The sequence below is a fragment of the Typopeltis vanoorti genome, chromosome 24 (genome assembly GCF_054136105.1).
Source record: "Typopeltis vanoorti isolate ZY-2024b chromosome 24, IOZ_Tvanoo_1.0, whole genome shotgun sequence".
Taxonomy (NCBI): Eukaryota; Metazoa; Arthropoda; class Arachnida; order Uropygi; family Thelyphonidae; genus Typopeltis; species Typopeltis vanoorti.
Window position 1 is genome coordinate 91,155,067 of NC_143572.1, and position 25,582 is coordinate 91,180,648.

Genomic DNA, 25,582 nt, shown 5'->3' on the forward strand with positions numbered 1-25,582 from the left:
AGCCAGGGGAAAGAGTGTCCTAGGTTCGATTCTCATAGGTGACACAAGGAGCTGAAGGATTTTCCTCATCCATAGCCAAGTTAGCCGGTCTTGGACGTAAACAATAGGGTTTTTACCGCAGTTTATCCTGGGGGTTTTCATCCTGCAAAGAAGATAAACTGGCCTTGAGAACTCAACACTACAGGACATAGGATACAAAGGGGTGTAGGGCTAACCACCTTATCCTGTCTGTGAACAGTTTGAGATCCGATGATTAATAAACCTTCGACACTGCAAGGTAAAAGAGGGTAAAAAGAAGATGAGATGAGATGAGATATTTCTGTCTTCTAAGGCACTTTTTACTGTATCACTCCACATATATCTTGGACTTCTTCTGGGTTTTTCCCTGCCCAGCTGGCAGAGAACACTTGTTTTGCAAATCTTTCCTCTCTCATTCTATTTAAGTGACCAGATGAGATGAGATATTTCTGTCTTCTAAGGCACTTTTTACTGTATCAATCCACATATATCTTGGTCTTCTTCTGGGTTTTACCATACCACTGGAGATTAGCTCTACTAAATACATCCTTAACATCCTTAACAGGATGTTAAGGATGTGTTCCAGTTCAGTGGTTAGGGCATTGTCATCTCTTTGTCATCTTTCATATGACAATGCTCTAACCACTGAACCGAACCGCATCCTTAACACTTTCTTAGCCAATGGCTACAATCCCCCCCAAAATTGTAACCAGGTAACCACAACCCCCCCCCCAACTTTCATAACAAAGATTACACTAAATTCATCACCATTCCCTATATCCGGGGCACCTCTGAAAAGTTAACCAAAATCTTAAAAAAACATGACCTGACTTCCTGTTACAAACCATAAGAAACTGGCATCCCTTATCTGCTCCACCAAAGAAGACCAGCCACTTCCTCTGGACCATAGGTTCCCAAAGTGGGTGGTACTGCCCCCCAGTGGCCACTGAAGCCTTCTACGGGGGGGGGGGGCTATAGTGGAATCAGAAGCATTTGGGGGTGTTCAGGCAGTCTAGGGGTTGGTGGCGCTTTATAGAAGAAATTAATAATATATATTTAAAAATTATTTATTTTCGTGATTTTGAGATATTAGATAATCATTTAAAATTTAAATAGTGAATTTTAATTCATCTTATGCCCGATCAATTTTTTTATCAATTTTCTATTTCAATTATTTAATCATTTGAAAATTTACCATGTCAGATAGAAATAGATGTCAATTTTCTATGTCAATGAGGAAAATTGAACGTGTCATACAGGATATTTTAACTTCTATTTTTTATATACTTAAAAAATTTATTCATTTTTTGCTATTGTAAAAATTGATCGTGCCATACAGGCTTTAGTCTATCCATGCAGCAGATGAGTCTTAACAAGTAGTATGTCAGTCAACTATTATGTAGGTAATTCACTCAATTCAGCATGTTTTGACAGGAATATGGGTGCTTGCAGTGACTTGTTCAAAGCACGAGTACAATGGTATCGCAAACAAGTCAATGCATGCAAGTTGATTTGGGCTAGATTTCAAATCTATAAATACCAGTGGTTTAGGAATAAGTTTCATTATTTTTTGTGTGCTTTGCCAACAATCATCAGTCGAAAGTGTGATAGATAAGTGGAGTCATACAAAGTGTAAATTAAATCTTTTATTTTGTGAATATTTTTGCAAATTTTATTACTTCATTATGTCTGAATATAAGAAGAAATGTCGACAGTACAGTATTGAGTATTTGAAATATGGTTTTATTCAGTCTCAAATATTTGAGATTATGGTTTTATTCAAACTGTTATAATGGGAGGGGGGGGCATTACAAAATTTATGTCCTGCAAAGTGGGCGGTGGCCCAAAAAAGTTTGACAACCTATGCTCCAGACCTACCTGGAGTATACCAGGTCCCTTGTAGCTGTAAACTGTCCTATTTTGGCCAAACAGGCAGAACAAGACTACATCTGGTTTCACCATTACAGCCACTCTGGGCTTGCAGACCATGCTCTGGATACCTGCCACAGAATACGCTGGAAGAAAGTGACATTATTATACCACAGCAAATTTAAATATGAAAGATTGTTCATGGAATCAGCCTCAGCTCTAAAAACTTTCTAAACCTCAACAAATATGGGCGCATGAGACTGCCCCAAATTCGGGAAGCTTGCATCTTGAGAACTTCAGCCCAACAGCCAAGACAACCCAATATAGCTCACTAGGGGACACCTTTAGGACTCTAGGAACAATGTCAGTTTTCTCTCTTCTGCCTCATTTGCTCTTTGTAGTGCCTGCGTGCACATGTCATAGTTTGTTCCCATGAAGATGCCAATGTGACATTGCCAAAATATAGGAAATATTTATTAAAGTTTCTTTTAATTAATATTCCACTATACGTTGTAAATTCCTTAAATAATTTAATAGTTTAAATTGTTTAAGGAATCATCAAATTATCAATTATCAAATTGATAAGTTACCAATGTATAAGCCTATCTACAAGAATTAAATCTTATCTTATCATGAATGATGCAATATGTGCTATCGTAAAGAACTGACTAGAACAGAAGGAATGGTTAGTTAGAAATGAGCCAAATATCAGGACTGAGGTAGGTAAGAAAACCTGATCTTTTGGCATCAATAGATGATAGTGTTGTTATCCTGGATATTCAAGTCTGTGGATTAAACCGAGACCTTGATCATGGAATGAAGATAAGATAGATTATTATGCTTCTTATCTGAGTATTGAAAACAATGTTTAGAAGAATATGGCTTGCTACCAGCATTTTTTGCTATAACCATCTCAAATGGAGACATGTAGTGTGTCAAGTCCTATAAGGATGCACAGCTGTTAGGGCTTAGTGCCCAAGACATCAAAATACTTTCCCTCCAAGCCCTTCAAGGGGCATTGGTTGAAAGGAGAATGTATCAGCAAATGACGAACAGGATACCTAGGGAAGCTGTTGGTTAGACTTAAATATATGGAGTCAAAAGATGAGTCTTTTGATTCCATGGAGGCCTGGATAATAATAATAATATATTTGCAAAGCATGCATCAACAGTATGCATGCTATATGTGTGTGTGTGCATGCCACTGATGTGTGCTGTGCTAGTTATTGCCCTAGCATTAGAGTACTGAAACATGGAGGATTAAAAATAAAAATAAAAACAAAGCATAGTGAGAGCACGAAGAGTGAATGAGTTTAAGGTGTGGTATTTATAGGCTTTGTTTCGTCTTAGATATGCCTCCCATCTTAGATGAAATGAATCCTGTGACTCCATGGATGTCCAGAATAATAATAATAGAATTTATTTACTAGATGAAATGCAGTCATTAAAAAATAATTATTTAATAGTTGGCATGTAATTTAAATAAAATAAAAATAATATTTCAAAATATAACTGTATAATTATAAACAGAAAGCTTCAAACTTTAGGAAATTTATTTACTGATATATGGAATCAAAATGACTATCATGCAATGCAAAATATGTAAATACACTCTGAAATAATTCTGACTGATGTCAGTCACAAAATTTATATAATATTTAATTATGATCACTAATACGAACTGTCATATCTGTGGTCTCCAGTCTCTGATCATGTGTTTTATTTTGAGCCAAGCACTGAAATCCATAAGTTAAAATTGGTTGGAACACGGTCTTGTATTATTATTATTATTATTATTAAGAGAGACCTCCAGAGAGTCATAGACTCTTCGAGGGAGGCCACATACACACACCAGCTATCATACTTATTCTTGAATTCATTCACACTGCTTGCACTCACAACATCCAATGGCAATCCATTCCAATCAAGCACCACCCTCTGAGAGAAAAATCTAGCCCTCACCCCCTTCTTGGTGGTCTTCATTCTCAGCTTACAAGGATGCTCGCTGGTCCTTTCCCACCCTCCATAAATTGAAATCCTGTATGACACTTTCAGAAGTTTGTAAGTCTCAATCATATCACCCCTCTTTCTCCTGTTTGCTAGTGTTTGTAGTCTACAAATTCTCAATCTGTCTTCATAATCAGTATTCCTCACTCTGATTTTTAATTTTTAACACTCTCCTTTGTACTCTCTTCAATATATATCAGAATCACAACGGAAACCAGACTTGCGCACAATAGTCCAAGTGAGGTCTTATCAAGGCCTTGTAAAGAGGCAAAATAACATCCTTATCTTTACATGTGAACATTTCAGCATTGCAATTACGTTTTGAGTTGTAATTGCAATTTTTTGCCACATGGCCCTTAAACTTCAACTTCCTGTCTATTAGCACTCCGAGATCCCTAGCCTCATCAGTTTCTTCTAGCCTAATCCCACCAATATAATACGACATTGGATATCTAATCATGCGAATGACTTTACATTTACTGACATTGAACTGACACCCATTTTCCCATTCCCACAATTCCAGCCTATTCAAATCATTCTGAAACATTCCTGATTACCCTACCTATCTTTGCATCATCAGCAAATAGCTGATGATGCAAATCCTTTCTAATATCATTAATGTACAGATTGAATAACATTGGACCAAGCACTGGTTTAATGGTAACATCGTTACAGAATGTGAGCAAGTTACTAAAACTTGCTGTTCTCTTGATACTTTGTCATACACCTTTTCCAGATCTACAAGAGCTAATTACATATTGTTGTTATATTGTGATATTGTTGCTTCTCAGCTATTTATCTTGAAATGCAAATCTGATTCTCACTACTATTTCTATTTAGCCAGAACTCAGCTTGTTCTTCTTCAAGTTTCCCTTTCACAATTCTTCATACAAAATATACAAGAATGTACATTATTCCCTCTGTTATTCATTATCTATATGGATCACATTATGAAGAAAAGTGGTATTAAACCTGATATCAAAATTGGAAATGTTAATCTCAGTTCTTTATTTTATGCAGATAATATTATACTTTAAAATAAATATGGTACAAGTTTGCAAGTTTCCCTGCCTAAATTGAATAACTGTTGCAATAGATTTGGTATGAAGGTCAGCAATAACAACACAAATGCAATGAAAATAGGCAGAAGTATTGAAAACATCAACTGCATTGTAAATGGAAAACCTGTAGAACAAGTAAAACATTTCAGCTACCTAAGCACAATTTTCAGTGAAGATAGTAAGTTAAATATAGAAATAGACAACAAAATCAACAAAGCTGGTATGGTAGGAAGTCACCTGAATAAATGTATTAGCCATATATAAGACAGTGTTCACAATAATTTTATCTTATGGATCTGAGAGCCAGGGTTAGGAAAAAAACACTTGACCTAAGACTATACACAGATATGAGAGTCCTGAGAAAGATTAGGGGCATGAACAGTGGCATCACTAGCAATATCATATTAAAAACGAGGATATTAAGCATTGTCAGCATCCAGGAATGCGTTAGCAGAGCTAATCTCAGGTGGTATGGCCATTTAAAAAAAAAAGACCAAGCAATAGGTGGACTGATATGGTAAAAAGTGCCTTAGAAGATAGAATATAAGATCTGATAATGCTGGAGTCTTGACAGATAACAAATGATTTGGAGGAAAATTGTAGATAGGAAGTTAGTAATGATGTAAGTTTTTCATGTACTATTATCATATCATGTACACCCCTTAAGGGTACACGTCAGGAATTTGATGATGAAGTAACATATGTTTAGTCAGGACAGCATGTTCAAATAGGCAATACTAATCAGGTTCATGACACTTTGTATAAGATTAATGTTCTTCAAAACAGACAGCTGCAGATCTACCAGACTGTCAAAAGGAGACAAACCACAGCAGCAAGGGATCTGGTAGTCATTTGGATTCCTGTTAGCAATGATCCATGTACATGACTGTCTGTGTTATTCAAGTCATTTTGTTTTGTGTCTTCGCTGAGTGTGCATTGTTAAAGTGCTTCTGAAAATGTTAGTATGGGCTAGTGATGCGTTGGCTCGTAAATAAATCACTTTGCATTCCAGAGTGTATGCAGTTTTCTATTAAAAAAAAAAAAGAAAAAAAAAAGAGACATTACTTCGGGGAAAACTCCCATGTTATTCATCTTAAAAACTATTATTTTTATAGCTATTAGAGACAAATATATGTAGCATAGTAGAAGGAAATTCGCACATATCTTTTCTTGGATGGTGTTGCCTGTCTTCTTTCTGCAGTGTGCATGCTTCTGCTGTTTTGGTGTTGAAAGGGGAGTGGGGGGGGCTTAGGCAATGTGGAAGAATTAATTTGAAAAACCCGAGGTTTTTTTATATAATATATACATATATTATTTTTAATAGGGTGGGAAAAGATGAAAAAAGGGGGCTGAAAAGGAAAATAGAAACTGTTTTTTAGAGGAAGGGGAAGGGTTTATGGGAAAGGGGCCGGGGAGGGGGAGGGGGTCGACGGGTTGCAAGCCGTTTCGATTGTGTGGGTCGTCTTTTGAACTCATGGAGGAAGTGGATGCTATGTCGTGTCGGCTTGGTGTTTCTGCCTTTGAGGTGTTTGTGTTATCACCTATTGGTCAGAGTTGTGACCTAATTTTTATGTTGTGGAGCTTCCAACACTTGGAGATTATGGACATTGATTGAGTTCTCATCACATTTTATGGCTATCATTTCCGATATTCTAAGCATTGTTTTGTTGTCTTTTCTGTCTATTATGATGGCCTTGTCGATTTGTGTGGTATGTTTCTGTTCAAGGGTGTGAACTGCTATTTCTGTTTTCCCTGTACTTTGTATTCTATTTTTCTTTTTGATGTTGCATTTTTTAGTTTAAATGTTCTGGAATAGGGATGTTACAATGTTACAGTCACGGAAGTGTTCTTGCCCATAAAGACCTGAGGTAGAACCTGTGTAGGTGATATCAGTCTTTTTGGCAGGGAAATTTGTAGACCACGTTGTGGTGTTCTAATATTTCTCTGTGTGCATGAGATTTGGTGGGTTTTAGAAGATTTGCAATTTATGGTTTGTGGTGAATACTAGTTTGTAGTCAGTATGTTTGAAAATGCATTTGTAGGCTTTCTGGATGTATGGTAGTTTGATAACTTTTTGTGTTGTGGTTTGTTTTGGTTGTTGGGTTGTTTTGACGGGTTTTTGCTGTCCTGTTTCATAATCTATTAGTCGTGTGGGATAGTTGCAATTTTTAAAAATCTGAGTTAGTTGTTTTATTTCTATGTTGAGATAATTATGGTTAGTTGAAAACTTGTATGCATTTATGAATTGTGATAGGATGACCGATTTTTTAATAGCATATGGATGGTATGAGTAGAAATGGAGGTAGTTTCCGATATGCGTGGGTTTGTAGTATATTTTAATGCTTATTTTGTTGTTTTTTCTGATTAATGTCAAGTTTAAGAAATTGATGGATTTGTTCTGTTCGGTTTCAATGGTGAATTTTAGTCTGTTGATTACAGATAGCCTGTAACTGTAAAAGGATGCTTTGTAAGGTGGTGATGTGTGCTGGTTCTCCAATGCACAGAATATTGTCTGCGTATCTGCCATAAAAGGTGATGCTGGGGTGGGAGTAGGAGTGATTCTACTCTACCCTTAGGAATAATTCCGCCAGCTGTCTGCTGATGTTTTGGCCCATAGGGAGTCCGAAAATTTGAATATATTGAATTTGAAGAAGTTTGCCGAGATTATTAGTTTGATTAAGTTTATAATATCATTAGGTGTTAATTTTGTACGAGAGTGTAGGGTGTGGTCTTCTGTGAGTAGTGTGTGTACGATGTCTAATATTCTGGAAATATTGTTGGATTCTGATTATGTAGAGATTAGAGTAATTATTATTTGCTTCAGAATCCAACATGATCTTCCATCACAAAGGCTAGACTTGTAAATATTATATAATGTATATAACTTATTTTAAAACTTAATATTCATATAACTACCTTAATTTTGTCAAATATGTAATTGTTTAATCAAAGGAATGTGTTAATGATAATAAGATTCTGTATTGAATATTATTAAGCTACTTTATTTATTATGTCAATATTGTAAGAACTTATATTTGTAATTTAACTACGCATTTATTGAAAAGCAAATATTCTAATTATTCCTGTTTGGTGAAAGCTTAATGTTATGTAATAACTCAATGTAGTTGTACAGCCTAATGTAACATTCGCGAGAATGTTTACGTTTATCGGTTGTCATAGAGACGGGTGAAATAAACAAGCGCGAGTGGAAGAGAGCATGGACTAAATAAAGAGGAAAAAATGTATACGTAGTAGGGGACTCGGAATGGAATTTTGGAAGTAAAAGGTAGCAAGGAGATAAACTAGAGAAGTAGAAGTAAATAAAAGGTTCTTAAGGGTAGGAGTTGAGTGGATATTTTTTTATAAGTGAGCAAGGACGAAACGAGTTTTATAGTTAGCTGAAAGTATAATCAGCAGTAATAATGAAAAGGAAATTAATATTACAGTCGGATAAAATAAAAAGCTGGATGTTTAAGGAAGAATTCTAAATGAACCTGGCTATTCTAGAATTGTGGCTTATTTCCGATTTGCCCTAAAAAGAACCTCATGGTGTTTAATTAGTTTATGAGTGGTAATGACGATAGTTGAAGTACCCTGTAATTGAAGTCTAGAATTCTGAAGTACGTTTGATAGTGCTTTAAGTATAACCGTGGATAAGTCTTGTAGATGTGTTTTTATTAAGTAAAATAAATAAGTTCCAAAGGTTTGCTCACAACATAATTGATGTATTAGGAACTATTTCCGGTAAGGTTTATCATAGTGTATTATTTCTATGCTTGAAGAATTGTGTGTTAATTACGCTATGCTTAACGCTACTTTAACTGTGGAAACTCTTTGTGAATGAGAGTTGGAGATAAGAATTGTTTGAAAGATATTTTCAGCCATTAGTGCTTGTAATATTTTGAACTTATAGCATGACTGAGAATTGTGTGAAAACTGACTAGATTGGATGTTCCATTATATTAATTTAAGTGTAGAAACTTTGTAACCCAGAAGCTGAGAAAGTACATGTGAAGACTTGGAAGATTGTGCTATTGAGATTATCTAAACTTAATGTTTGACTTGTTTCTAGTATATAGAAATTAGAAGTAAAATTTATGTATGTGTTATATGACCTATATTAAATGTTTCATTGGTTAATCTAACTATTGTATTTGCCTGAATTTCTTTTTACTGCACCGTTCACAAAAATTCGAATCTAGCGGGAATCCCAGAAAGAGAATATATACTTCGGCCTGATTGAATGAAAGACTGCTAACTAACTTTGAATTGATCCTACTATTTCATATAGACTTATCTAAGGATAGAGTGGCGCAGTATAATAGAAATTTCTCTACCCTTGGATTAGGGATCAATTTACAATTAGTTGTGTTTATTTAGGTGAAAGTGACTTGTAACAAGATGGCGGATTTGAACATCAAGAGAACAATGTCACGACAATATCCACGTTAGTGTATAATGAAGCTGCATCTAATGAAGTGAGGATGTCTTCCTGGGATTGGGTTATGCTTATTTTGTGGAAAAGGTCGTCCGTATTTTTTATCATAGAGTTTGACGTTGTAATTAATGGTTTGAGTAGTTTGGCTATGAATTTCAATAAAGGTGCCATGGTGGTGTTTTTGTAGAAGACTATTGGCCGTATCGGGTAACTGTCTTTGTGGGTTGTGATTTGGCCGAATATACAAGGGGTACGTGTGATGCGGGGTATTGTGTTTTTCATTGTGGTTTTGTCTATTTTGTTTTAATTTTTTAGGGCGTGTAGGGTATTGTTGATTTGTTTTATGAGGTTGGGGGTGGGATCAATTTGGATTTTTTGGTAGGTGTGTTGGTCGTTTAAGATAGCTGTTATTTTTTTATACAATGAAATCTGTGGTGAATTCATCACTAAAAAACACTCTCACACAGGGAATTTTGCTATTATAAATTCAGTTTTGAACCCACCTAACCCTCTCTATCACCTTAAACAATTCCAGATAAACAGACTAGCTTTCTTATTATCCCTTTTTTTGATGTGGAATAGTTTTACTCAAATTCGATTTCTCTGCTACCCTCACTTTTGCAGGGCCCTTTCCCCCAAATGTGCCATTAACTGTTGTGAACACTCTCTTAAAGCATAGTATGTCATTGAGTCCTATTACCTTATCAACATCAAGTTTACTTAATTTCTCACATAACTCCTGTTCCATAGCACTAGTCTTTTCTACACTAATCCCTGGCTGCTCAAACTCTGAATGATATCATACTTACAGAGATGAAATACCTGATTCCTGGTCAATAACTTAAATGCATACTTAAACCATATCTTCTACTAGTCTATTTATTATTATTATTATTATTCAGGCCTCCAAGGAGTCAAAAGACTCATCGAGGGAGGTCCTTCCTAAGACATAAAGTCTGTCAAGACTCACTGAGGGGAGGTCCCCCCCTGAGAAACACAAAGTCTATCATACCACTCTTTAAACTCACTGACCGTTCTCGCTCCCACCACTCCATCAGGCAATGCATTCCATGGCTCAACCACCCTCCACACAAAGAAACCACTCCTTACCCTCTTGCTCACAGTTTCCTTTCGTAACTTCCAGGGATGGCCTCTTGTCATCACTCCTTCCCGCTGATCAACCAAGCGAAAGAACTCCCCAGTGTCAACCCTGTAACCACCTCTCAACAGTTTAAAAGTCTCAATCATATCACCTCTCCTTCTTCTATCCACCAAACTCTGCAGTCCACATTCTCTCAGCCGATCCTCATAACTATCCTTGTACAGTCCTGAAACCATCTTTGTCATCCGTCTTTGTATCCTTTCCACAGTTAATTTATCCCCTTCAAATCCTGGGGACCAAATCTGAGAACAATAGTCCAAGTGTGGTCTGATCAGAGACTTATACAATGGAATGATAACCCTCTTATCTCTGCAGGTCAGTGTCCTTCTCATAATAGCAGCAATCCTCTGTGTTACCTTCACCACCTTTGCAATATGTCCCCTAAACTTCAGGTTTCTATCAATCATCAACCCCAGATCTCTTGTCTCCCCTACTTCCTCCAGTATAACTCCTCCCATAGAGTATGTAGCATCCCATCGATGTTTCCCAAACCTCAAGACCTTACATTTTGCTGCATTAAACTGACACCCCCATTCAAAAATTTCCTCTAGTCGCCGACTAGACTCGAAACCAAGTCTTCCTTCGTGCGGCCAAGCGCGGTGGTTGGCCAACGCCACATCCACTGAGCTACACACCAAACTCTGCAGTCCACATTCTTCAAATAATATCATCTTTCAATAATGTGTAGCATGTGTAGACAGGAAATGAATGGGATGACCAGGGATCAAGATGAAACAGTTGGAATTGAAGAGGGTTTTAAAATGAATAAGCAGAAAGGGAAATGGCCCCAGTTGAGCATGGAGAGATCACATCGAGTGAGTGGTATCAGTAGAACTAGCTGTAGATCCAGGAATGAGCTGTTGTGTTTGTATACAAATGCTAGAAGGGTAAGAAACAAGGCAGATGAAATCATCATCATCATCAGTTGCATCAGTCCTGGGACTGGTAGCTCAGCAGCAACGTCCTCCATTCCGCTCTGTCATTGGCTTTCTTCTTAATCTACTGATAACTCCTCAAACCCGTGCTGTCTTTGACTTGGTCAAGAAAGCTTTTCCTTGGTCTGCCTCTTCTTCTTTTCCCCTCTATTTTGTCTTCAATTATTCTTTTCACAAGTCCATGATGCCGAAGTATACATCCAAACCACCTATCCCTTCTAATTTTGATCGATTCAATTAGAGTTCTTGTTTCGTTTATCTCTCTCAGGACTTGTTCGTTTCATTTTTTTTCTGTCCATTTTATTTTGTTCATGCGGCACCGGCACCACATTTCAAAAGCCTCCAATCTTCTTACATCTTCTCTGCCTAGAATCCAAGTTTCACATCCATACAGTGCAATGTTCCATATCAATGTCTTTACTAATTTTTTTTTCAATTGTAGGCTGAGGTTTCCTGTTAAAATGCTTTTCATCTTAGAGAATTGGGCCTTTGCATTGTTTATTCTTGATCTTATGTCTTCTCTTGTTCTGCCATCTTCTGTTATCAGGCTTCCTAAATATTTAAAGCTTTTCACTTGTTTTATTTGTTTCCCACTGATGTCTATATGCTCCATATTGATAGGGAATTTGCCTGTAACAATGATTTTAGTCTTATCTGTGTTGATTTTCATTTTATATTTTTCAAGGTTATTATTTAGTAATTCTAGCATTGTTTTTAACGTTCTTCTGTTTTCTGCTTCTGTTTTCAAAACTTGATCACCATTTATCTTTATGCCACTATTTATTTTATCTTTAGTTTCCTGAATGGCCTTTTCAATAGATAAATTAAATAAAAGTGGTGAAAGTATACATCCTTATCTTACTCCACTGCTTATATTTATTATTTTCTTCTTATCATTGATTTTAATCCATCCATTTTGATTTTTGTAAATTTGATAAATTATTTTCCTATCCCTCAAATCTATGCCGATATTAGTTAGACAATTAAGGAGTATTTGCTGGTTTTCTTTATCACACGCTTTCTCTAAATCAAGGAAGCAAATGTAAGTATTTTGACTAAGGTCTAATCTTCTCTTTGTTATTGTTCTTAAACAGAGTATTGCCTCTCTTGTTTCTTTATTCTTTCTGAATCCAAATTGGTCTTCATCTAATAGACAATCTATTGACATTTGAATAAATTCAATTTTGAATAATTTTTAGCAGAATTTTGCTAACATGTGGGATTAAAGCTATTGTACTAAATTGGCTGCATTTGTTTGCATTATTCTTTTTTGGTATTGGTATTATGGTTGATTTTATAAACTCCTTTGGTATTTCTCCTCTATCATAGATTTGGGCTATTAATTGATACAGTAAGGTTTTTGTCTCGTCACCTAGATTTTGTAGCAGTTCTATAGGAATATTGTCTACACCTGGACTTTTTCCCTTACTCATTTCAGATAGTGCTTTATCAAATTCTTCTCGCATTATTGGGGTCCTAGATTATCTTCATTTTTGATTTTCTATGCTGATATCAACATCAAGTTCGTCGCCATTATAGAGATTTTCAAGATAATTCTTCCATTCCATTAATATATCCTCAGATTCTATTAGTAATTTGCAGATGAAATGGTTGCACTAATCGAGTCTGTTTACCACCCAAAAAAATTGTTGGAATAAATGAGATATGGTTAGATGAGGACGACACCTAGACAGGAATAGAGATGGAAGGGTATGATGTGTTTTGTGAGGATAGAAGGGGTAAAACAGGAGGGGGAGTGCTATTGATGATAGAGAAAGAGTTATGTCCATACAAAGTAGAGATGCAAAAGGGAAATAGTGCCAGTGGTTTTGAGGCAGTATGGTGTGAGATAGAGGTGAATGGAATGAAATACCTGGTTGGATGTTGTTAAAGACCAGGTAATGTGGATGGTAGTGATAATAAAATGTAAAATCAAATTAGCCAGCAAACAAGAAAAAAGTGATCATTATGGGCGATTTGAATTATGCAATATAGATTGGAATGATGAAAAAGCAACTGGAAGTAAAGAAAATGAGTTCCTTGAGTTTTTGAGGGATAACTACCTCAGACAGTATGTAACACAAGGCACACAAGGATTGAGGGTCTTGAATTTGGTCATCTCATCAGAGGATGTAATCATAAATGAGGTGTCAAATCACCCACCAATTGGTGAGAGTGACAATGAGGTGATTACCTGGGTGGTTGCCAGCAGTGTGAGGACCTCTGTAAGAAAAGGGTATATATGAAACTACAAGGGGGGGGGGATTATGAAGAGCTCAGGAGACAACTAGCGGGTGTAGTATGGAATGAGGAGTTAGCTGGAAAAGAGATCAATGCAGCTTGGGGGAATTTCAAGAACTATCCAGTAGATGCAATGTCTAAATGTATTCCAAGGGTGAGAAGGTTAAATAAGGTAGGTGTGAAATGGATGAATAAAGAGATTAAGTATGTGACACAGAGAAAAAGGGCATTATGGAGGCAGCATAACAAAAGTGGAAATAACCAATTCCATGAGGATTACAAACACCAGGCAAGGCAGGTGACTTGGTTGGTAAGGATAGCAAAAGTGAGGTATGAACAGCAGTTAGCTAACGAAGGCAAAAAGAATCCTAAGCAGTTCTTTTGATATGTAGCCAGCAAAAGAAAGAATGATTATGGAAGGATGATGACATTGATTGGAGAAAATGTTATAAAGACAGCTGTTGCGGAAGATGTGGTGGAGATACTTAATGAGTAGTTCATAAAGGTCTTTCAGTCTTGTGAATGTGACTTCATGGAGAAATGGAGAGCAGCTGATGATGGGGAGGAGAGACTGACTGTAAGTGAGCAAGAGGTGTATGAGGAGTTGATTAAACTACATGTTAATAAGGCCGTGGGACTTGATAATATATCACCACTTATTCTGAAGGAATGTGCCAGGGAGTTGATGCCTGCCTTGACATATTTTTTTAATACGAGTCTTGCACTGGGACAAGTTCCTAAGGAGTGGAAGGAGGGCAAGATTGTGCCACTTCATAAAGGAGGATAGAACTCAAGCATCAAACTATAGGCCTATCTGTGTGTCAGGTGATGTGGTTAAGTTGTTGGAGAAGTTTGTGAGAACTAGGATCCAGAAGTGGATTGACAACAATAGTATTATCTTTGATAAACAGCATGGATTTGCTAAAGGGAGGTCATGTTTTAGTAATCTACTTACTTATTACAATAAGGTGACTGCTTCCTTGGACAAAGGAGAAGGATACACAGTAATATACTTAGATTTTGCAAAAGCTTTTGATAGATTGCCACATGATAAGTTGATAATCAAACCAGAGCGGATGGGGTTAGATATTAGATTGGTGCATTGGATTGGAGACTGGCTATCTGATAGGTATCAACAAGTTGCGTATGGGGGAGCGATATCAAGGAAAAGGAAAGTCACTGGTGGTGTGCCTCAGGGGTCTGTTTTGGGGCCATTACTGTTTAACTTGTTTAGTGATGTTGGTGAAGATTTGGATGGTGATATTCAGTTATTTGTAGATGATGCGAAAGTTGGGGCGAATTATGAATAGTAGAGAAAATGTTGTGGATTTACAAGAAGACTTGAATAAATTGAGTGATTGGGGACAGGAATGGGGGTGTGAGTTCAATGTTGCAAAGTGTAAGGTTTTAAAATTTGGGAAACAAAGATGGGATGTGGAATTTATGCTTGGTGGAGATATATTGTCAGAGGTGGAGGAAATAAGAGATCTGGGGGTGATAGTTGAGATGTGAAATTTAGGGGACAGAAAGACTTCTGGTAATGATGCAGAGGACACTGACTTGTAGAAGTAGGCAGATTCTTGTTCCATTGTATAAGATTTTGATTAGGCCACACACATAGACTATTGTGCCCAGATTTGGTCATCTGGTTTTCAGAAGGATGAAGAGATTGAAAAGGGTCCAGAGGCAACTGACTAAGGTAGTTTCTAACCTCTGGAATGTCAAATATGAGGAAAGATTGAGAAGATGGAATTTGCAGAGTCTGGTGGACAGGAGGAAGAGAAAAGATATGATAGAGACCTACACGTTAGTAAGGGATTGTTATAGGATCAATGTTGGAGAGGTTCTACAGAAAACAGGGAGATTATGGGAGAACCAGAGGTCATCCCTGGAAACTGTATAACTGTATAAAGAGGGTGTGAGTAGGGATGTGAGAAGCAGGTTTTTTCATGCAGAGTTGTGAATGATTGGAATGCTTTGCCTGAAAGTATGGTGTCGGCAGAGAATTTGAGTGGTTTTAAAGCACGGTGTGATGAGCTGTGTGTATAATAAAAGGACCTCCCAGATGTGTCTTTGGCTCCATTGGGGTCTTGGGTGGTAATAATAATAATAATAATCAGTTACAAGATTATGGAAAGAGAACTCATAGGAATAGAAATCATTAAACCTTCTTGTTATTCAACTTAATATAACCATTATAGTTTCACTTTGCATTGAAGAACACAACTGAAAATTTTAGATCCAATAAACCAAGTTTAAATAAGTGAATTGTTCAATTTTGAATATTATACTATGTCTACCTTACAACTATATTTATCATCAAATTTTCATTAGAAAGTTATGAAAAAATGATCATATAGACTAAATAGGATAATTATTTGGATTACCTGATACTCTGATAGCACTCCTTTGTAAACTTCACAGAACTCTTCAGCAGTTGCTAGATCAAAACTAAACTGGAAAAAAAAAAAAAAAAGTATTTTTAGATTTCTTTGTTTGTTTGTACAAATTTTGAAATAATCATTAAAATAACTATCTGCTAAAAATGACAAAACATCAAATATGCAGTGCCTTAGTAGCGCACTTAAAAGAATGTCACATAACCTTCTTGTCTAGAACAACGAACAGATATAAGGCTTAAATGGGTTTGTAACTGAAGTTGAATTAACTAGTCTTATACAGAAGTGGTACGAAACATGAATTTCCTACTGATAACTCATGTTACTTGCATGACATACTAAACAGATATTATTATTTATTATTATTTTTATGTGACACCTCCAAGGAATCCAAAGATTCATCGAGGGAGGGCATCTACTCTACAACCCTCCATTGTAGAGTAGATGCGAAAATCCACCAACTACAGCAAACTGAAACATCTACACCAATGCCATCTACTTCCCACCACCACCACTAGCATTTTCACAGACAACCACAAGCATCCATGCTCACAGCTGGATTCGTACCCATAGCCTTTTAGCTGGAGAGTGGATAAGCTAACCACTCGACCAACCAGGCCAGCAATATACTAGCTCCATGGCTTAGTTGCATCAGCATTATCTTAACCAACCAACCAGATGCAATAGGATGATCTCCCCTTCCTCTATTGAGAGTGAGGGTATACACACCACATACTTACAAGAAAAAATGTTATTACTTCTACACCTTACAGTTTTGTAAACCTTTTTGTATACTTCTTTCGAAAAGATTATTGTATATCATTTAAACAACAAGAGAACTGTACTGTATCAAAGCTGGAATATAATCACGTGATAGCATATATACTAAGCTGGAAAAAGTATGTTTCAAAACATAATACGCATTATATTCAAGGTCTTCATGCTTGATAAACAATGATGCCTTAAGTTTTTAATGCAGTGAGTAGGTGTGAAAACCATTTCTGAGTTTTCCCTGAATCTTCTGAAAAAGCAGATTTGCTTTTCGCTTCTTTTCCACATCTTTGATATGTTCTGACATGCAAAACTCTCCAAATTGTCCTCTCTCTCTGTGCATGTGTGTGCACACGTATGCGAGCATGTGCACATGTGCTACATAACATATGTCATGTGAACAGGGTATTCTATAAATCCCTAGTTTTTTTAAGGGGGAGATGAAGTGGTTTAGGACAATGTCAAAATCTTGAGATCTTGCATGGTAGGATGAAAGCTATCTGGATATCATATTATTGAAATATTTCAAAAATATGTTTGTTATATGCTAGATATAAAGAAGGATTTCACACCTTTCTATTCTTACTTTGTCATTATTATTATTATTTCATGCCATCTCCAAGTAGTCCAAAAACTCATTGAGGGAAGGCACCTACTCTACAACTCCCCGTCTCCATCATCTACACCAACACCATCCACTACTCACCACCACTAGTATTTTTGTCTGTAAATTGCATATGGCCGCATAAAGGCTGATTTGTCTGCATGTGGGATGAAAAACCCAAGTTTCCAAGAGGAAAAAAACAACCATGATACCTCCATATGAGTTCAGCTAACTTTCAATTGAAAAAACCTATATAAAGATTCCTTCCATCACAACGAGAATCAAACTTAGGCCTTTTCCAATCAAAGGGTGCAATGTACTGTCATTCTACCAAATGTACTACAGAGGTATATTAGGGATGGAGGTTCATTAAGGGTCAAGGCTGTATAACTGAGAGGAGACCTCCACATAGTGTTTAAAGGAATGAGGAGAATCGACCAAAGCTTCTGACCTAATGTCCAATCCTCACCTTCTCGAGGTGCACCTTGTTGGGTATCTACCTGGATACTGAATGAATGAGGATGGGCTGGCAATTTGGGATTTAGCTGACCAAATTGCATTCATATTGGCTTAAACCAATATACAAAATGATGGTACAACATGACAAAATTTCATGCCGGCTGGAGTGTTTGCCTTGGTTAAACAAGGCCCCCATTGTTTTCGTCAGGGAACCAGGGCGAACAGCAAAAAGTCAGCTACTAGAACAAACATGAAAGCACCCCAAACACAACATCACCAGGGTTAAAGATCAGTACTATCAACATAAGAAGCCTGAATGGCAAACAAATGGAGACTTATTTGTGTCTATGGTCCCACAGAAGGTTCTACTAAAGAAGAAGTGGAGAAATTTTTTGATGCTTTAGAGAAAGCTTCTGATACAATGAAAAAGGAAAAGTTGGTCCTTGTGTTGGAGATCTAAATAGCAGAGTAGGAGATGATTGTCAGACATTCGAAAATATTATAGAAAAATTTGGAGAAAAGAGCAAAAGTTAAAAATAATGGCAACTACCTGTTGGATTTCTGCTCAGGACATGGACTGGTTATTACTAACACCATGTTCCAACATAAAAATGGGCACATATTCACATGAAGAGAAGAAGAAAGGAATAAGAAAAGTCTCACTGTGACTATGTTATTGTTGATAGTGATGTTTTCTCATTGGTGCAAGACACCAGAGTGTACAGAGGATTTGAAATTGGAAGTGATCACTATTTAGTCTTGAGCAGGATAAAATTGAATTTCATATTGAAAAGAATAACATGTAAGAAAGTTTTAAAGCGAACAAAAGTTGAGCAGCTCTCAGATGTGAACTGTAGACTAAAATACACAAAGATTACTGAAGAAAAAATGAAAGAGTTTAACCCAGCCAGAGAGGCATGTGGTGAGGTTGTCTGCAAGGATAGAAAAATATCCTTGCAGACAACCTCATAATAAAATAAAAAATAAAAAAGTTAAAGAGGCAGTGAAGGAAAAGAAGAAAGCATATCAAAAATTCCTGTTAGAGAATACAGAGACAAACGTAAGAAAGCTAAACACTGTGTAAAACTGACTAAACAAAAGTCTTGGGAGGACTTTGGCAAGAACATAGAAAATAAATATCAAGAAGGTGGCAAGATATTCTGGAGGTTGTTGAAGAAGCTTGGAAATGGAGGAAAGAGTGCTGTAAAAGGAGTTCTAGATGATAAAGGTGACATTAAAATGGGAGTAAAAGATATCCTTATAGTATTGAGTAATTACTTTGAAAAATTGTTAAATGAAACAAGCAGTGATAGCACAGTGGTAAAAAACACTCAACAGGCATACAGTCAGGAATACATATCCATACTTGAAGTAGAAAAAGCCATAAAAGCCTTGAAATGTGGAAAGGCAGCAGGAGTAGATGATATTCGACCAGAAATATGGTGGTATAAAAGTCTTACAGTGGCTGCACTGCATAGTTCAGAAGGACTGGACAGAGAGACGAATTCCCGATGATTGCAGTAGAGCTCTCATAGTACCCATATATAAAAAGGGAAATAAAACTGAATGTGAGAATTACAAAGGTATTTCCCTACTGAGTGTTCCTGGCAAGATTTATGCAGAATACTTGAGAAACGGTTGAGAAGAATTGTGGAAGAAAAGCTTGGTGAAGAACAAGCTGGATTCAGGCCAAATATTATTTTATTATTATTATTATTCAGGACTCCATGGAGTCAAAAAAAACTCATCGTGGGAGGTCCTTTCTAAGAACATAAAGTCTGTCAAGACTCATCGAGGGGAGGTCCCCCCCCTAAGAAACACAAAGTCTATCATACCACTCGTTAAACTCATTGACCGTTCTCGCTCCCACCACTCCATCAGGCAATGCATTCCATGGTTCAACTACCCTCCACACAAAGAAACCATTCCTTACCCTCTTGCTCACAGTTTCCTTTCGTAACTTCCAGGGATGGCCTCTTGTCATCACTCGTTCCCGCTGTTCAACCAAGCAAGAACTCCCCAGTGTCAACCCTGTAACCACCTCTCAACAGTTTAAAAGTCTCAATCATATCACCTCTCCTTCTTCTATCCACCAAACTCTGCAGTCCACATTTCCTCGGCCGATCCTCATAACTATGCTTGTACAGTCCTGAAAATAGAGGCTGTCAGGATCATATCTTCAATTTACGACAAATAGTTGAGAAAGCATGTGAACATAACAAAGATCTGTATTTAAGTTTTGTCGATCTGGAAAAGGCATATGACAAGGTGCCAAGAGAGAAGCTATTCAATACACTACAGTTATATGGTGTTAATGGGGAATTATATCATGCAATACTTAGTCTTTATTTGAGTTGTAAGTCAGCAGTTAGAATTGAAGGAAGTACAGGAAGATGGTTTAATGTTAAATCTGGTGTCAGACAAGGATGTACATTATCACCTTTGTTATTCATTATCTATATGGATCACATTACGAAGGAAAGTGGTATTAAACATGATATCAGAATTGGAGATGTTAATGTCAGCTCTTTGCTTTATGTGGACGATGTTATACTTCTAAATAAATCCGCTACAAGTTTGCAAGATTCCCTGACTAAATTGAATAACTGTTGTAATAGATATGGTATGAAGGTCAGCAATAAAAAGACAAAGACAATGAAAATAGGTAGAATCGTTGAAAATGTCAACTGCGTTGTGAACGGAGAACCTGTGGAACAAGTAAAACATTTCAGCTACTTAGGCAAGATTTTAAGTGAAGATGGTAAATTAAATATGGAAATAACAATAGAATCAACAAAGCTGGTATGGTAGGAAGTCAACTGAATAAATTTATATGGAATATAAATAGAGATTATATGGAATATAAATGTTATATTCCATATAAATATAAATTTATATGGAATATAATAACAGAGAAATTAGTCAGAACACTAATTCAGCTGTATACAAGACAGTGTTCAAACCAGTTTTAACTTATGGATCTGAGAACTGGGTCAGAAGTAAAACACTTGACCAAAGACTAGAGACCAAAGTTATGAGAGTCCTGAGAAAGATGAGAGGCGTGATCAGATGGCACTTCGATGGCAATATCATATTAAAAATGAGGATATTAGGAAAGACCTTGACATTGTCAGCATCCAGGAATGTGTTAGCAGAGCTAATCTCAGGTGGTTTGGTCACTTAAACAGAATGGGCAAGGATAGATTAGCAAAACAACTGTTCTCTGCCAGGTTGGCAGAAAAATGATCCAGAGGAAGACCAAGATATAGGTGGATTGATACGGTACCAAGTGCCTTAGATGATAGAAATATAAGATCTCATAATGTCGGAGTCCTGACAAGTAACCGACTGATTTGGAGGAAAATTGTAGATAGGAAGTTAGTAATGATGTAAATTTTTCATGTAGTACTATCATATCCTGTACACCCCTTGAGGGTACATGTTAGGAATTTGATGATGATGATGATGGTTCATCATCTTCTGCCTATATTCACAGGTAGATGATGATTTATTATCTACAAGAGAAATGCAAAAATAACATAAGGATTTTTATTTCACATAAATATTCAAATCAGATATGGCTATTCTTATAATACTATGATCGTACCTTGATATAGCATAAATCATGAAAGCTAATTTTTCAACAGATAATTATTCAGATGAAAAGCCAACGGCTAGCTCTCACTGATGAGACCTCAAAAAAGATTGAAACCGGTCTGGGTAGTGACCTCTCCTTATAATGTAAAACAGTACTACATCTCTTAAGAGTTGTGTGTTTTACATTATGAGAAAATATCAAGAACAGTGAGGGATCTTGCTCCACCTTTGCAACGAGTTGCCATGGTGTGGCACTACCAAGTGGTCACTTACGCTTGGATACGCTGACAGTTCATCGGCATGAAACGTTACAGATCGTAGTTTTCGATCTTAGTTACGCTTACTGGCTGAAAAACAATAAGGGATTTTTATCCCCTTAACTTAGATAATTATTCATTTTCAGCTGCATTTTACAAATTGCATAAGAACCTATCAGATATTTGTTTTTTTATCCTGCAAGTATTCAAAGACTATAGGTAAACACACTTTATTCAAATTTGGAGCTTGTAATAAGAAATACCTCCTTGCAAATTATTGTCAAAAACAGAATGACTTGCCTATAACCTGCCTTCCACTACTGCCAAATAATACCCACCGTGACTAGCTAACTCTGGATGGGATTTTTTATTTTTTTTTGTGGGAAGTACTGCATCTTTCGGGATATTGAAGTCAGAAGCTATTACCATAGTAATCCTTGATCAATGTTATGATGACGTAAAGATGCCAATCTTACTCCAAGACCAATTTACTTACTGTTTAACTGACTCAGACCCTATGCATATAAAAAAAACATGCTCCTAAAATTACTAGATAACATTTATAGTTTCCGGTTCCCACAAGAAAAATATTCAAACACTAAAAGTGTATAATCCTAGACCCCCCCCGATTTATGAATTGCTCAACATATTTACATGAAACACACTTTTGAGACCTATAGTCAACAGTTTGCACTGTGTAGAATCATGGATACAAACTCCTGTGTTAGAGTAATTACTTCACTAAAAATTAACATAAATCAGGAATATACACTGGAACACAAGCAGTACCGTCGACGGGGTGTAGCATAGAGGTAGCCTGCCTCACAGCGCTACTTAATAAGGGCACTCGTTCAGCCCTATTATAGCAACAAGATATTTTACAAATATATGGCGTTTAGTTTACCAAATAAAAACAGTGGCATTTCCCATTGACAGTTAAATATGTGCTTATTATATTTAATACTTTAATAAAAAAATTATAGTCATTCATACATACTAAAACTTAACATTTTATAACCCACTTATTAGATACTTAAGAAAACAACCCATAAAGTATCATATGATGTGAATTTCAAAAACTTTTATAGTCTATCACAGCGTTTCTCAAAGTGTGGTACGTGAGAGGTCTTCAGGGGGTACGTGGCAATTTTCGGTTACACATCATTAACACATGGAATCATTATTAAGAAAAAAAGAATTAATTTAAATGTATATATTTTTCAATAAATTTTATATATATATATATATATATATATATATATATATATATATATATATATATATATATATATATATTAAATTATATTAAGCATGAATTCTCCTACTCGAATTGCGAGTTACTATCACTCCGATGTGAATGTCGGGACGATAACTTGCTCCGTGCAGTAAACAACATGACCTCCGCAACAGTAACTATACTGCAGTCACATGAAAAACATTTTGTTTTATGTCACTGAATAAGGTTCACAGACATTTGCAAACTATGTAATATATTTTCAAGAAATAGTGCAATTAGGGACAACTGGGATAAAAATGGCACCAACTAATGAATCACATGCTCTCACAGAAACCATGCTGCATAGATTCAAGCAAAACCATATGTTGCAATGGCAACATATGATTTTGCTCGACACTACCCCGTCATGTACATGTTAAAACTAAGAAATATATAGTTAATGTATTTGAGATATTATGGAAATCGGTTGAAGAGAATTAGCATTTCAACTCAATTGTTGGTTTTCTTTTTCTTTGGGTTGTGCGATCTTTTGTTAATATCGTACAATCATATGCACTTCTTCATAGCTGCTCTTTCTCTACTGGCCTACAATCACACAGTGCTTTCACTTCTCATTAGTCATTTGTAAAGGATTCATCATTACGTATCTCAAGTCTCATAAATTACTGGTAATTTTTGCTTGACATAATGGGAAAGATGATGATGCTATTTGGGTAGATAACTTTGATGCTGCACACAAGGAAACCGCTCTCATGGCCAGAAGAAGTGAAAGTGAATAAGAGCTTCTCGGTAAGTCACACCCATTTTCAGTTTTTTTCTGAAAACTTTAGTTTCCAAAAAATCCTGCACACCACAATTTTTTTGTTTTAATTTTGGGGAAAAAATGCAAATTATTATTACTATTATTATTATTCAGGCCTCCATGGAGTCAAAAGACTCATCGTGGAAGGTCCTGCCTAAGAACATAAAGTCTGTCAAGACTCATTGAGGGGAGGTCCCACCTAAGAAACACAAAGTCTATGATACCACTCCTTAAACTCATTGACCGTTCTCGCCGTCACCACTCTATCAGGCAATGCATTCCACGGCTCTATTCAACCATTCCTCACCCTTTTGCTCACAGTTTCCTTTCGTAACTTCCAGGGATGGCCTCTTGTCATCACTCCTTTCCTCTGTTCAACCAAGTGAAAGAACTCCCCAGTGTCAACCCTGTAACCACCTCTCAACAGTTCGAAAGTCTCAATCATATGCCTTTCCCTCATCTAATGTTCTTGTCACTTTATTATAAAAGGCTAGCATATTGCTAAAACAAGAGTGCCCTTTCACAAATCCATGTTGACTCTCACAGATAACATTATCCTCATCTGCGCAATGATGTATACAGTCACTCACTACTTTCTCCAATATCTTAACAACTACTGATGACACACAAACTGGCCTATAATTAGACACTTCCAGTCTGTTACCACCCTTATGCAATGGCACTATCTTATCTTCCTTCCATTCCCTGGGCACCTTTGCCGAAGCCAGACTTTCATTGAAAAGCCAGGTAAAAGGCACTGTCAGTTCCCTAGCACATTCTCTCAAGACTCTTGGTGAAATACCATCCAGTCCCAAAGCTTTATTGACATCCAGAGTTCTCAGTATCTGAAACACACGATCCTCCTGTACCTCTAAACCTTGAACCTGACCTATCCCTCTAGCATTAAAACTGACTCCTCCAGGATGAAATACTCCAATAAAGTGGTCATTGAACAATTCCACTATGTCCTTTGCATCAGTCACTCTATTCCCATTTTTATCCCACAATATCATTCTTCCACAGTCATTTCTCCTCCTACTGGCCACATAGCTAAAAAATTCCCTAGGATTTTCTTTGGATCTTAGGGACAATCTCCTCTCATATTCCAGTTTCACTTTCCTTACCACACTAGTCACTCTTCTGGCCTGTGTCTTATATTCTTCACACATCCTCTCTTCACCTGTCTTCTTATATCTCTTCCATAGCATCTTTTTCACATGCAATTCCTGTTTAATATTGTTTGTCATCCACTTTACTCCAAATTGTGTCCTCTTCTTCACTCGTGGTATACAACTTACCATTGCTGCTAACAAATATTCTTTCACAATTTCCCACACACTAACGATATCTGGCCTTCCAATTCCTCCCTCCATCAAACTTCCTGAAGTTGACGTCTAAGACTATTATAATCACCTGCATTATAATTCCACATAAGTTCCCGTCTCTTTGATACTCCTGCATGTCTATTCATTTTCCAAGTCAAAACCATATGGTCACTTTCTCCAACTGGTAGGAGAGATGTCATCTCAGTTATTATCAACTCTTCTGATGCTATAACCAAATCCAAATGTCTTGAACCTCTTGTTCCTTCTGTTACATGTTGCCTAAGACATTTGTCCCTCAAAAATTCTAGAAATTGCACTCCACTATTGCTACATGCATCTTCCTCTCTCCAATTTATACTACTGTAGTTAAAATCTCCCATAACAATCATTCTTCTTGCAC

At 36.5% G+C, this 25,582-nt stretch overlaps 1 protein-coding gene across 3 annotated transcripts in view; it reads right to left on the reverse strand.

Annotated features, from left to right (window-relative positions):
* The window catches only part of nmdyn-D7 (nucleoside diphosphate kinase homolog 7), a 273,428-nt gene that overhangs the window by 58,154 nt on the left and 189,692 nt on the right, over positions 1–25,582 (reverse strand). For all 3 annotated transcript variants that reach the window (XM_090413940.1, XM_090413941.1, XM_090413939.1), the window contains one exon: positions 16,119–16,187. In XM_090413940.1, coding sequence (XP_090270066.1) covers positions 16,119–16,187 — 69 coding nt within the window. The remainder of the gene's footprint in view (positions 1–16,118; positions 16,188–25,582) is intronic.